Source organism: Amblyomma mixtum, chromosome 3 (genome assembly GCF_055824585.1).
Source record: "Amblyomma mixtum isolate Tamu chromosome 3, ASM5582458v1, whole genome shotgun sequence".
In the NCBI taxonomy this organism is placed as follows: Eukaryota; Metazoa; Arthropoda; class Arachnida; order Ixodida; family Ixodidae; genus Amblyomma; species Amblyomma mixtum.
Genome location: NC_143014.1, coordinates 171,613,476 through 171,628,165, shown reverse-complemented (window position 1 = coordinate 171,628,165; position 14,690 = coordinate 171,613,476). Strand labels below are relative to the sequence as shown.

Genomic DNA, 14,690 nt, shown 5'->3' with positions numbered 1-14,690 from the left:
ACCAACGTAGCTAGAACTAGGAACAAAAATTGGACGGGGTTCTCTTCTGTGTTCCTTTTCCTGGTGGATGTTCAATAGTCATGGGTTGTGCATGCTCTTCGCCTTATACCGTAAGTTCCATTCTTCCAGTGCGAAATGCACTGGGGAATGCGTCGGCTTATTTATGCACATTCAAGAAATGGCTGCTGGGCTACAGTTCACTTATTACCAACCAACTCAAGAGACCGTGCTCAGCTGCACAGCGGCACCGGAGCAACGAGCGGTATACCGGAATGTACGACCCGTACACGCGATGCTGTCCAAGCCTGCGACGCGTGTGCGGTGCGGCCTTGGCGTTTACTGGGCTCATGATGCTGGGTTTATTAAAATCTAAATTGCCAGAGGTGGTGGACGGTCGTCTCTAAGCTTGCTCGGCAAGCTGAATATTTATCACAGAAGAAACGGCTACTCGGGCTTGTCGTCGCTTGCCCACATCGTTTGCGGGCCACGGTTAGGAGTCTCGGAATTTTCTCGATTGCTTATCATTTACAGGGCCAACAGTACTAGCACTAGCACAACGGACATTCTTATGGTTGTCCGCTTTCCGGTACGGCCTCTGTAGAGATGTCCGGAAAAATAATTTGCGTTTGCGTGGGAAATAGAGCCGCGGAAGTTGTGTTCATCTTTCGGCTCCTGCCTGGTGAGACGAAGAGAGTATGTATATGCATGCGCGGCTGTTTTGTTGTTCTTCGGCTGGGGCTTTTCAGGCTACATTCTACAGTGCTCCTCATGTGTCCCTTAATTAATGACCTTCCTTCGGTTTCGCTTGTATGTAAATCATCCAGACGCCCCATAAAAGCTAAACATTTAGAGCTCTTTTCGGAGATACAAAGAGACAGCCTGTTCTGTTTGCTTTGTTTTTTTCAATATACTCAAAATCCTTAAAGGCACGCCGTGAACATAATGAAGACGCGGATAATGCCGCCCAACTGCATGTTTCACTACATTTACTTGGTACTACATGGTTCTTGTTGGTGATGATATGTGATGGCTGGACTTTTTGAAGCGGGTGGACACCATGTTTGTGTCCCAGCTGGAAAGAGAAAGAAAAGTGAAAAGAAAAACGGAAGACATACACAGATGAAAGTGATCTCGAAATAGATACGCCCTGTACACGCACACACTAATCCGAAACTCTAGATTACGGTTAGTGCACTACGCCAACTGCGCCACTTCGGTGAAACTGCGAAGGCGGGCATACCGTTCAGAGGTCCAGTGGAGCGCTTCTTTCTCCAAGAGCACCCGGTACCGCATGTCCGACCCCGCACCGGCTCTCGGTGTCTTTGCCCTGGTTGGTGTAGCAGATGCATGAACGCGGGCACTGGCTTGCTCTGCGCCACTGTTACGTTTTTTTGCAAACGACGCTTCTTGCGTTGTTCCCGCGTTTCACGCCCAAAAAATGTTCTGTAGTGAACACCGTCATGGGCCAGCCCTCGCTCCCCTTGCATGACCGTGGCCCCATACATGAATGTGGCGCTGACAGAGCCACAAAGCCTTTCCAACTCGGCATTGAGTAGTATTGCCCCAACTCTTGAGTCTTCGTCCCAGCGGGCACTTCGGGTACGGCACAAATGACCAACTTCGGGTCATATGGTTGACCGCTTAGTAGGGGCATGTGGCGCAAGGCGATATTATTGCTGGGCTGCTGTTGGTGGCAAAGCTGTTAACTGGCGTTTTCAGTTAGTAACTCTCACTACCGCTACTGTACTGCCAATGACCACTGATATCCTAACAATCCATTCTACAAGTAAGCTAAATGATTAGTTTTTATTTCGTAATGGATAGAGTCGAGCCCGGACATATCAAACCCGGATATATCGAATTGTTTATATCGAACAGTCAAAACATCCTTTTGAAAATACCATGCGAAAGTATAGGGCTACTGTTCGCGTATATCGAACTCGCGTTCAGTGGCATATTCGATATATTGGACTGTGCGCCGCGCCTCTTGAGTACCGCTTCTTCTAACGGCGCTCTGTGAACACTTTTCATACGCAGAGACGGATCAACTGCTCAGCGTCGGGCAGCTGCTGGCAGAGCTGGCGCTGTGAAACCGTGACGAGGTAAACGTGAGGAGTGCTTAAGGGTGACCTGCGGTCTCTGTACTAATTTTCCTAACTAAGCCCTTGCGGCGGCCCTCGCCTGGCATGCTTCACTGCCGAAGTCGTTGCTGAAAACAACCGTACCTTAGTTTTAATGAGATTATTGTGTCTATAGTTTACCAGTTATAGGATCAAACATCGTATGATAAATGCAGTGGCTAGTTCCAAACCATCTTCCGCTGCAGATTCGATGCGAAGCAGGCTAGTCGTAGAAACGCCTAGCTAGAGGCGTGCTGTTAGCGCGCCGGTGGCCAGTACGTCGCTGCAAGAACACGTCAAGCGTGAATGCAATGTATTCTTGCTTCTGGGTTACACAAAATATTTTCTATTGCCATTTTTTGTATATTGAATTATCGATATATCGAACTATTTCGCGATCCTCTTCGAATTTGATGTAGCTGGGTTTGACTGTATTGCCTCTTTTCAAAGAGTGTATTGTGCAAACGAGAGAGAGAGATAGAGAGAGAAAAAACGTGTACCTTCAAGTGCTTGTGGTTGGGATCCCTATTCCTGGATCCATTTGAATCTCTCCGCAGCTTTGGCCCGCTCCACCAGCTCGTGCTTGACGTACATCAGAGCCGGATACCGTGTCCTCACGTTGCTCAACTGTTGAATCTTCCAATCTGAGGATTTTTGGGTGCATACCGAAAGAAAAGGTGGGCGACTCACCGGAATAAGAAGAAGCAGGAAACGTCGTCGGTGCGTCGTTGAGTGTCACATAGAGAGAGAGAGAGAGAGAGAGATAGAGAGAGAGAGAGAGAGAGAGAGAGAGAGAGAGAGAGAGAGAGAGAGAGGGCGGGTCGTGCGCACGCAACATGTGCCCGACACAGGACAGACTCACCAATTACGGCATGCTTTCGCCTTTTCACACTCATGTTTTATTGGAACATCTTGTTTGTTTTTATTTCCTAAATAAGGCAGCACGGTCGCTTTCGTAGTGCAAATGAACAGAACAAAGTCCAAGGAGACAAATGAAGACTTGGATGGAAGATAATGATTCCTAAAAAGGTAGCAATGCTTAAATTTTTGTGGCGCAGATGAGTAATGCGTGCACATTTAGAAAGGAAAAAAAAAAACAATGGAAAAAGGGGAATAAAAAGTGTCAATGTAACTCTAACGGCATCACGCGTGCGTGAATTCAAAGATTTTCATTTTCAAAAGCCTTGGAAGCGCAAAGAGCAGCGGCAGCACCGGGCTGTTCGCGCAGTTAGACCTTATCGTAGGGGTGTTACACGGAACATCGGGTATAACGTGCGTGACAGGTAGATGGTCCGAGGGAGTAACACATACACCTTTATTTCTTAGCGGCTCGCACGCGTCTGTGTGCGTACATCTGCTTTTAGTTGATTTATTTGAACGGGTTATCAAAGCAAAACAAAGGCTCGAGTTAGGACCTTGGAACCTCGCATTTCTCGTGATATGCTGGGAGAGAAGTCGGCTGTCACCTGGGAATCGCTGAACCGGAACTCAACTTCTTCCTGTGTATGTGGTCGCGATGGGGTTGAATTATTTGAGCAGGATTATTAGCTGTGAACAACGAGTAGTTGACCTGCGTGGGTACAGTTAATTTGTTGTCTCAAACTCGACAAGCAAGCTACCGGTCCTTGAGACAGTTCTAGCCAAGCGCTTCAACGTGTCGCTCGCCATTTGGGGTTCGTTTGGGGTTCGAGGTATGCGCGCTGGTGTCTTTTGAGCCCCAGCCGGAGCCACAGGCTGCCGCAGTTCCCTGCGGGCCAGTCGAGCAGGATTAATGCTGCTGGCTAAGGCGGCCACGACACAAGCATGGTCACACGGGCGATGCTTGCGTGCTGGTGTCTCTATGCGCAATAATTTCAACGAAGACTGTTCGTGCGTCAGGCAAGTAACGTAATTGTCTAAGTTTTTTTGCACGTCAACCTCGGCTGACATCTTTGTGCGCAGAACTCAACAGCGTGCGAAAGAAACCGATTCTCTGATCTGAACTCACATTCGTCGTGGTGTTGGAGCGGTGGGTCCCGCGGAACCATGTGAGTTGTTGGATATATGCACAAGGAGTTCGCGCGTCAGGGTACGAATCATAAAAGACTGTGACGACGAGTTTAAAGAGGTAGGAGGAGGACCGAATACAAGAAGTTTCTGTCCTGTGGCTTGCGTAGCGTGACTTATGCAGCAAGCTAACCTACTTTCAAAAGTGCTGCTCCTACTAGCTGAGGCGCCATTAACAAGCCGCTCGGTGCGCGTTGTCAACGAAGGTAACTATTTTGACTGATGTGTGCACGGAGCGTCACGTGGAAACGCTTAGCTTGAACCGTCTATCGTAAACATCTATTGCAGGCGACACCTGCAACCCGCTCCCTCTCTTTCATGTTTCCCGACCAGTTCTATTGCCGTAAAAAAAGCTAGATGTGCAACTCCCTCGAAATTGTTCAGCATTGTTTAGCGGCCACCGTTTTGTTGTCTCTCTGGTATTATATTACAGCTTTGAAGAATTATTTTCGAATCGCCACAAAAGGGCGACATGTACGCTTGTCCTTTTGTCGACCGGCGTGTGTTATGTCCTGCTAATCCAGATACAAGGGCGAATGGCTACGCGCTGAACGGCCTTAAACGAAACCGTACATGTGGCCACAAGAAAGCGAAGAAGCCACATCTTTTTCCCTTTGTGATTTCAGCAACTTATACTTTCGAATAGGCCTTTTCACATCAGTCAGGTTAATTTTGAACTAATGGCCCTTAATTTAGTATTAAACAGAGCCGTCGAATGCGTTACCATATTTAACCTCTAAAAAAACACGGGTGTAGAGCTGAGATGTTCTAAAAAAAGTAAAAAAAAAAGCGTGTCAGTCGTTAAAGGCGTGTATGGTCCGAATGGTGCGCTCATTTGTGCTCTATGGTACAAAAGGACCAAACACCCGGTTGTTGTGCGAAATTGGAATATCGGGTTATTTGCGCGTCCAAAACTGGTTTATTTTCTCCCTGTCAGGTGCCCGACGTTACCTTTTATCTTTTCTATTTGTGATGCGGGATAGTAGCAGAGATTACCTGTAAGAAAAGTGGCCTAAGCTATAACAGTGTCCTTTGACCGACAGTGTCCTATAACTTTTGGTCGTGCACGTGGTGACGTACGCTACGTTTCTGTTTTGATTTCGAGATCACTTAGTTGGACGAAGTAAAAAAACATGAGAAGGGACAAAATAGTGGCAGGCGTCTGTTTTCCCACCTTATCCGGTACCGAATGGCATGCAGCTAAGCACGCCAGCTACGTGCGCTCGCATGCTCAGCAGGTCTGCTTAGTGGACATGGAGAGAAAGACTGAAGAGATGGGGAGAAAATTCAGCCTTACACGTGGCAGTTGAAACATTCATTGACTCACTTTAGTACAGACAGGCGAGTAGAATACCACGACACCGACGATACTGTTCAGGTACTCGGCCCTCTTTGGAGCCGAATATGTATGATATGGGCTAAATCTTTTCGCTCTTCACATTTTCTTGTTCAGCTCACTGCGGCTTCGACTTGAAATATGGCGCTACATCTTGTTGAGTCGCCGCAAATTCTCCTGATCTCGCCGTTTCTTCCTCATGATCAGTTCGTGCTTTTGTCGAACGTCTGATTATTTCGTAAGTTTTTTTAAATTATCCTCGCGTAGCTGTATGAAATAAGAAATAATTTTTATTAAGAGTTTAAGGTGTAGCACTTTATGGCTTGTTTTGTGCCCCAGTTTTGTTTACGCTGTTGATTTTACATTTTGTAACTTTTTAAATGTTTTTTCGCATTACATAGACCGCGGCATGGGGTTAATCCTCTCGCAAACCGTGTTGAAGGAAAAAAAAATAGAACCCAGCGCTCATGAGCAGCACATCTTCTAAACTTGCTGTGCCGACCTTTAATAATATGTTCGCTCTATTTTACTCGAGGACACGACTGTTACATTGTTATCGGCTGTCCTATATACGGTTATTTCCTGATATCGACTGCAAGATCACATTCCTCCGGCACGCTTCCCCTTCTACGACTTAACCTGATTCTCACTCGTTATTCCTTATTCCAAGAAAAGGAAAGGGCCAAAACGCTATCCTTGGAAGCATAAACGCCTATTGATCATCATTGTTTTCAGCACTAAAATTTGACCCATGTGGTAGACAAGTAACGCAATGTAAAAACGCACTCTAACAGCTCTAACAGCTTCCCAAAGTGAAATTATCACTGCAGATGTCTTTTCTTAGTTCGAAGACAGCTTGGGCAATGTTGGAAACTGCGGTACAGGGGTTGCTAGCACGTGATCATACGGCTGCGCAGTTCATGTGGTGTCCGAATACGGGCTCACGAAACCGATAGATTAATTATCGCTCTGTTTTTCCTGTGCGAAATAAAAAAAAACAACCTCGGCCTCCGCACTTTTCAGAAACACTTGCACCTTGAGGGATGCTTGCGATTCTCACGAACTCTCGAACAGGAAACTGCCTTTACTTGGCGCCAGCCGCGAAGACTTTAATTACGTAGCCTTACTTGCAACTGACGGTCTTATGGGCGAAGCGTAGCTACAGCATATGTATTGCGCTGGAGGTAGGTGATGTGCACTGTTGTGCCCGTGCTCGAAAAGTGAACGATCTTGGTAAGACAAAATGTGGAAGTCGACTCAAGCTATGAAATTAATGAATTAAAAAAAAAAAGTCGTGCTACGCACCTACGAACGCAGAAGGGTGGAATGCATGCTGGTTGGTTCATTTCTGGCACAGCGTTTCAAGGCAGAATGGTCGCCCGCACAGCGTGACTGCGTCTATCCTTGCTCTCTTCACACTGCTCAAAACCTTGTGCCCGAAAGTAAGAAATGCAGTGGAGTGTTTGGCAGTCGTCTTCTGAGAAGTGGTCGCTTTTGGTGGGGCGCGTTTTTTAGTAGCGCCGCTTCGTCGGTGTAATCCGAAAAGCTGCAGTAGGGGTGAGGGGGGGTGAGATGGGGAGAGAATGTTTCGCTACAGAGCTGCGGCGTTTTGTGGTACTTGTATGGTGCTCCGGCACAGAACGCTGCCAACGCTTGGGCCGTCTGTGGTTGAGACGCTTGCGAGACGTCGCATCTAAGATCGCGCTAAACACTAACCTCAAGACGACAGAAGGTAACGTCGAGCACCGTGCGGGCATGTCGCGTTAATCGATTCGCTGCACCCACAGAGCGAGATGCCTGCGGATGAGCTCTGCCGATCTGTTTTGCTCCTCCTTCTCCGGATAGTTGGTTGCGCCTAAACGACGGAGCGCTACTCTCGATCGCGAAATGTCGGTGCACCGCGAAATTTGGGATTCATCCTTTCACGCTTGCGGGAATCGGCGCGGCGCCCCCGAAATTTGGTTGGCAAGATCGCGCGCGTTTATTCAAAAAGGTATCGATGCGCCCTGTGCATCGCTGGCGTCCGGCCGTTCGCGGGCAAACGAAAAGTGCCTTGTGAGCGCATTTCTAACTACCCTCATAAATGCGGCCCTTTCCTCCTCGAAGTTCAACGCATTGTGCCAACTGAGGAAACGGGCAGCTGAGAGGGAAGCTTGCAGTTCGCGTGCCGTCTAAGGTCGCCTATTTGACGAAGTGTTCTCGAAGTGCAGATTTTGGGGTCAAAATTTTGCGCTCTCGACGTCCGGCTCTGCAGCTGCGCTGTCAAAATTCAATTTTGGGATTCCATATTGCGCAGTTTCGTCATTTGCTTTCGCCGTGGCGGGAGTATGGACTCTGTTCTGAATTGCTCATAGGGAATAATGTCCTATTTATATACACCTACGCTCTTTATGAACACAAGGACGGCTGCAAATACTCGGATACCGTTTACCGCACTCTCAGTAAGGCCCTTCCTTTAATGGCGTCATCGCTGCCGTTGTTCCATTTGTTAAGGGACCCTCTGCGCAGAGTATTCTGCCACTCTCAAGGTGGGAACCTGTCCGAATGGTTGCTTAAACTGAGGGTCCTGGATCCTCTGATGGCCAACAACAAAACCATTGCCGAAAAAAAAAAACGATAGGCGAACACAGTTTTGCCAATAATGCCGTTGATGACTCTGCAGTAGTGCCGGCATAGCGGCACTTTTTTGAAAAACCAGGCGAACAGAAAAACGTTAAGCTGACAACACATTTTAACACGTATAACACGACACTTATCAGATATGGAACTGTAAGTTTGTGCTGGTTCACGAGTTGCTTCCTTTCCACCCTTGCTTGATCTGTTTAATTGAAAACCGTTACAGGGAAAACTACCGTTACCTACCAATATTTCGTAAAAAACTACCGAAACCATCGCAAGGTGGCCCAATAAATATTATAAAAACCGAGAAACGAAGGAACCCTACCCTGAAGTATGTGAGGCTACAAGCGCCGAATGAAACGAAGAGCAGTCTCTCCGGCGGCGGCTATTCAACATATTGGAGCTACGTGCACGACGGAAGGGGTGGCTACACAGTTGCCGCGCGTCTCAGTCGCGCAGGGGTGCAACGGAGGCGGTTCGGGAGCAACTAAAAGGGGTCTTCACGAGTGGAATTGTTATAGATGGAAGAGAGCGCCGGGCGTCCCTTAGCCGCGCCCGGAAGCACACCGTGCTTCTCTGCTTCCGCCGTTCAACGGCCCCGGCAGCCGCCGAGACGCGCTGTGCGTGGCCGGCCTGATTGCTTTGGCAGAGGCAGCTCGCTCTAATCTCCGCAAGCAAAAGTGACCCTAACGGTTAGTGCTCTCATTAACAGTTGCGCTATTAGGAACAGTGGAGGAATACGAAGAACCTAGCTGCTCTATTGCCCAAGCCAAAGTCTTTTGGTGGCCGTGTTTGGTAGCCCCGGCGGAAGATGAGACGCCAATGGTGGTCCGATCAGTCGCACTCTACGACGCATCCTCTGGGTTCGTTGCTTCGTTTGGGGTCAGGCCTAGCGGAAGAACCACGAGGCGCGCGCGTTGAACGACGGAAACCAGGGCGTCAGACTGGCTTCCTCCGGGACCGAGTTTGTTGTCGTTGTTTCCGTTGTGTGTATTGTAAACAGGCAAAGAGTACTCCTAGTAAAGCAACACTCGCGCTGTACACAGGCGTCCACACACGAGCACCACAGCGTCCGTTCAAAAACATCAATTGTGACACTTTGAGTCCGACGACACCGTGCTTGTGAGTCAATGGGTTGAGTCAACGTGAAAGGCTATGCGCAGAGTGTCGCGCTTCCCCGGAGCTGATGATGGTCGTTCGCCAGCCCCCCGTCGTCCCGCGCGTCACACTCTTCGACGAAGCGCGCGCAACCACACGATTACTCTCGAAGCCAGCCTCGTGTCGAATAAGTGGTTCCCGTAACTTTGAGCAGGGTTAATGTGCAAGGCAGTGCAGAACGACCTTTCCTGCCTGTCTTCCCCAGAGGAGGCTCGCGCGGCGGCGTGGCACGGTCGGTTCTTGAGCAAGGTGGCGCCGGGCGTGTCGTGCGCGCTGTCGTCGCAGGTCGCGGGCACGCTCAGCGATAGATGTCGACGCGGGGCGGAGGGTGGGCTTTGTGGGGCGGCGGCGGCGGAGGCGGGATCGGAGGCGTGACGCTGTCGCTACGCAGACTGTGCAGGTCGCCGTGCTGCGGACACGAGCGCTACGCCTCCGTTGCCGGCGACAGCGGCCGCCCGTTCGGGTGCTTGCGGAACACGCTCAGGTCCACCTGCGCCGACACCACATTCAGGCACACTCGTCAACACAACGTGCGGTGGTGTCACGGGGTCAAGTCTGCAGCTGGCAACAATATGCGGTGCACTGAAATGGTCGGTGCGCGCTACTACATCGTATGCTAACCACAAAAAAAAAAAAGGCAAATAAAAGGGGGTGGAACGAAATGTCTGCTGTATTGAAAATTGAGAAGGCATGCGGGACGAAATGAGCGCGCCGCTGGTTGGTGGCCACAGTACACAACCGGTTCTCTGGAGGAAATCGTCGCCCACTACAGCGCTTGCAATGATGTGCCACCGCAGCGCGCCGGACCCAAAAACTTGCAAAGAGAGCAAATCACACCAAAGTTTCAATTACAGTGAGAAACCATGACCAGTACAGAATGCGTAATCAGGCAGTCTGGCACAGTTTTCATGTTTTGTCAACTTTGAATGACCTAATGAAGGATCATTCCAAATTTGGCAGCAACCTTCAGCGGCGCGAATTAGCTCTACTGTGAAACAAAAGTAAGCGTTTCTTGCTGAAATGTTCCGTATGAGCTCGGCACCCGGAATAACGAAAATGAAGAATTAAGAGAGTCATTAGCATCAGGTGAGTGCTAATTAATAATTGAGCATACTTAGCAATTCCGTGAATTAGAATCCACCTGATGATAATGAGAAATGAGCACATGCGACAAACCGTTCCCGCTTCGAGTAGTTGATCAATTCGTCCAGGTAGCTTGGTTGACAAAGTGAGTGCCCCCAAACGGCGATGGTCTCGGGTTCGAGCACCGCAACAGAACCAATTTTTCTTCAACTGCGAATTTTTTGGGAAGGCTGTATATCTTTCCTTGTATCTGTATACGACTGTGCTCATGTGGGTGGTAATGAGTAATTACTGAGTTTCAATCTACTCCACATTGGACTATTCCGCTAATAATAATCAAGCCTGTATAAGTTGCAAAATATGAGGAAATCATGTCTTCCGCATGGTTTCCGAATGACTTTCAGGACGCCATATGCGGAGCACGTTTGTATTCCGATATCTCCGAATTTTTTGTCCCTAGTTCCCGTATGGTTCCCATAAATCGCAAAAAAGCGTAGGAAAATATAGGAATTGCTCTACAGAACGTTTCTCTACAAAAAGAATGCGAAATTCATTATGTCTTTGCTCGTGAATTTTTTTAAGCTTTGTTTCTCTGTTGTTCATTTACATATTAGCATCTTTTTCCTGCGATACCTCAGCGGTTATGATTTAGGAAACTCCTTTTTGTCAGTTAAAGTTCTTTCAGTCCACAACTTCGCTCTGAACAACTTGCCGTGCGAATCATTCTTTTGTTTGCTCCTGACGGCACGGCGAAGAAACTTCATTATGTGCCTGGCAGTAGCGGTCGCGTCACTATTACACCGTGAGTCACATGAGTAAGCAACATACACGATTAATTTCTTAAGTTAAGGCCTGTACATTGCTTATGGACGCCATGTTTTATAAAACTCCAGGCACGCGAACCGCCCCTGCAAGTCATCCGCAGCTGCAATCAAACGCACCCGATCCGGTAAGACCGATTGTTGCTTCTATGCCGCTTCAGGTGATAGTTCCCCTGGCTGGCTTCTATAGATGCGGACCGGCAGAAACCCTCCCCTTACGGGGCGATGCCTCAGTCTGCGACGCGTGGGCGGTCGTACCTCGGGCACGTAGCAGCCGTTGTCGTCGTCTTCGGGTCGCAGCACCGTGGGTCCCACCAGGGTGGTGGCGGCGGGTGCGCCGGGAGGCAGGCCCCCTGCTCGGCGGGCCCCGATTTCGGCTGCTTGCAGCGCCAGCGCCGCCTCCAGGTTTCCGGCGGATAGGTCGAGACCCACCTGCGCACAGTTCCGGAGTGAGCGAACGCGCATGCACGGCCTACGCGGCGCCAGCCGTTCGGGTGCTTCGGGGCACTGGAAAGCTCGACATTCCCCAACCCAGCGTCGTGGTAAGCAAGTTTAACGTCACCTGCCAGGTGCCCGGTCGAGACCTGTAACAAAAATTATGGGGCCTCACTTTGAGAGGACAATGCGATAGCGGTGTGCTCTGGATCCATTGCGCACGGATGGAAGTTGTTGCAGACGATGACATCCAAAACACAGCGCGAGAGACTGGGTATATGTCATTACTTCAGGGGTAACAAGAACAACGACTGACATTTAAAAACGCGGGATGCTCGACTGAGCCGCCACGGGTTTGAATCCCGCTCGAGGTCATAAAGTGCTTTGTTGTTTTACTTATTCATCACGCCACCCACCCACCTGACGCTCTGACATCCCCTGCTACGATTGCCTTCTCTGGTAGCGATGCCGATGCTGTCGGAGCCTCCCAGCTTCTTCGATGGTGATGGATTTTCTTATTTGGCGGCGCATTGTTGTTGGTCCTTGGTTGTCATTTGACAACAGGGACGTCATCAGTGTCTCGACCAATCGTGAAATTTCCTTCGCAATTTGCTTCGCAAGCGACTGTTCGGTTCATCGGGCTGCCTGATATTCGGGGATGGTGACAGCCGAGTTGTCCTGATGCTTTTCTGTCGACAGATGACACGCTACTGCTGTGCAGTGTAGCGCAGTGGTTCATTTGCACTGACATGGAACTCTCACACTTTGGGGCCTCTCAGCACCGTGCGTACGGGGTTCCTGAGTAATACTTGTTGGGGGGCCACTTGGTTCATGTTTCCAGAAAAGGGTTGTAGCGCCGAAACAGACAGCACACAGAAAGAAAGACGGGACAGCTTTGTGTGCGTTGTCTGTTTCGGCGCTACAACCCTTTTCTGGAAGCGTACGGGGTTATGCGCAAGAGGGCGACGCAAACACGCTCAGGAGAGTCCGGAGGGAACACGAGATAACATAACGCTCAGGCGCTGCCCAACGTGGCCGTCACTTTGTTCACATTTAGTCTTCTTGAGACCACCTAAAAATCAGGCACCTCCGAGCAAGAATCTTTAGAACGTCAGCTCTTCTTAGCTCCTCGCTCAGTTTCGCGCCGTCGGCGTCCGCAGCGCACATTGAAGGGAAGACGATGAAGACGAAGCGCCAGCCGCACTTCGTCATCGCTGATCGCCCGCGCACGAGACTCCTGCTTGAGCTGTCTGCACCCGTTGATGGTTCCTGCCCGGCCTGCCTCAGCTGCTCCATGTGCTTGTGGTCTCTTCACCATCTGTAAATCGCCTCTTAAAATAGAGTATTGTTCTCGGTGCTTTAGCTCTTATTTCGTCCTCAGTTGCAGCGCCGTCGGCGATATCACATGCATACGGGGAAATTAAGTGGCGATATTACATGCAGAGTTGGACTCAGAAAGCTGATGCGCCTTGCTTCGACAGAGTCTACTCTGTGCAAGGTGATGTGATTTTTTTTTTAGCTGTCGCCTAGAGAAAGGTACTCGTGATGCAACTCTTTCTCGAATGTAGATTCGCGAGAGCGTAAGATGTTAAGACTAAATGGCTGAATTTTTTGTCCATAAACATGGCGAAAAATGCTCGAAGGGAAAATTCGGTGCACTCAGTTGCCCGAAGAACTGTGCGGCAAGACACCTTGCATAAGCGTGCTGGTTGTGCCATGCGCGCCGTCGCTGAAGCGAACAAGAATAATTGGATGTTTTTAGGCTATGCTTTACTCTCACCGGAACTCTTGCAATGCAGCCGAATGCACCCAGCTTAAGAATAAGGTCTTGAGGGATTTGACAGAAGAAAATCAGAAAACATCGAACCATGTATCACTGTTCGCGCACAGAGCTTATTATATTTCGTGCCAGAGGTTTAAACATACGTCTCTCGGTGCTTCCGATTAAAGGATGGATTTTAACCAAACGGATAAACTGCAAATGCTCGAAGAAAGTTTTCCGCTTCTGAATGTAGGCAGACAATTGCTACCAGTAGCTAACAACTTTTACTTGCCAAGTTCTCTAAGGTGTTCAGTTTCATCACTGGCCCCGCCTAGTTGTTACAGTTCTTTGTTTGCTCCTTTCGGACTAGGCAGTAGTTTGATACCGCCCACTGCATCTAGCGCATAAGCAACGCCGCACTACCGGGAGAAAGCATAAAACGACGCTGTTGCATGCAGCTTTTGGCAAAAATAAAAATGCGGATGGAATATACATGTCCCTCCATACCGTGTAAGCGTTTCAGGCGATCAGCTTGCATGACTGCGCCCACACAATTTTTTCTTCTGCACAACCGCATCCCGTAAACTTTTGCTGCCGACTGTTTTGTACAGGCTTCTGAACCGTAACGTCTATTAAAAATGGATGTATTTTTGCGTGTCAAAGTTGCAATTGGCAATAGTTGCCCGCAGAAGTTTGGCCAGCAAGCACAATTATTTTTTTTTGCCGCCGCGGTGGCTCAGTGGCTATGGTGCTCGGCTACTGACCCGAAAGACGTGGGTTCGATCCCGGCCGCGGCGGCTGGAATTTCTTTGGAGGAGAAATTCTAGAGGCCCGTGTACTGTGCGATGTCAGTGCACGTTAAAGAACCCCAGGTGGTCGAAATTTCCGGAGCCCTCCACTACGGCGTCTCTCATAGCCTTAGTCGCTTTGGGACGTTAAACCCCATAAACCAAACCAAACAATTATTTTCTTTAAGGAAAGTTTGCACTGAAAAGAGATAACTATATACTGTAGTATTAGTAGAAGTAGTGGTTGTTTAATGAGTAGAAAATGGCTGCGGGCACCGTAAGTGCCTCACTGAACAGTGGGCGCCTGAACTATCCCGCGGCCGAAAAAGTGAGTAGAAGTCGGGAAAGGTACAAAGTGGGACGATGCGATAGAGAGTCAAGACGTCATGCGAGTGCATTCATACACTCTAAACACGAAAGGAGTAAAAAGGGTGTAAAACTGTCCTCTAGCGCACAACCTTTTAAAGAAGGGAGTGCGCTAGAGGACAGTTTTACACCCTTTTTACTCCCATATAGGTGTAT

The 14,690-nt window shown here is 49.2% G+C and overlaps 1 protein-coding gene across 1 annotated transcript in view; it reads right to left on the bottom strand.

The window, feature by feature from the left end:
• Positions 1-2,996: 2,996 nt before the first annotated feature.
• LOC149352703 (neuropilin and tolloid-like protein 1) overlaps positions 2,997-14,690 on the bottom strand; it is a 273,532-nt gene continuing 261,838 nt past the window's right edge. Inside the window, exons 9-10 of the mRNA XM_089581925.1 lie at positions 11,442-11,615; positions 2,997-9,769 (exon numbers count right to left, since the gene is read on the bottom strand). Of these exons, the coding sequence (XP_089438051.1) occupies positions 9,704-9,769; positions 11,442-11,615 (240 nt within the window). The 3' untranslated portion in view covers positions 2,997-9,703. The remainder of the gene's footprint in view (positions 9,770-11,441; positions 11,616-14,690) is intronic.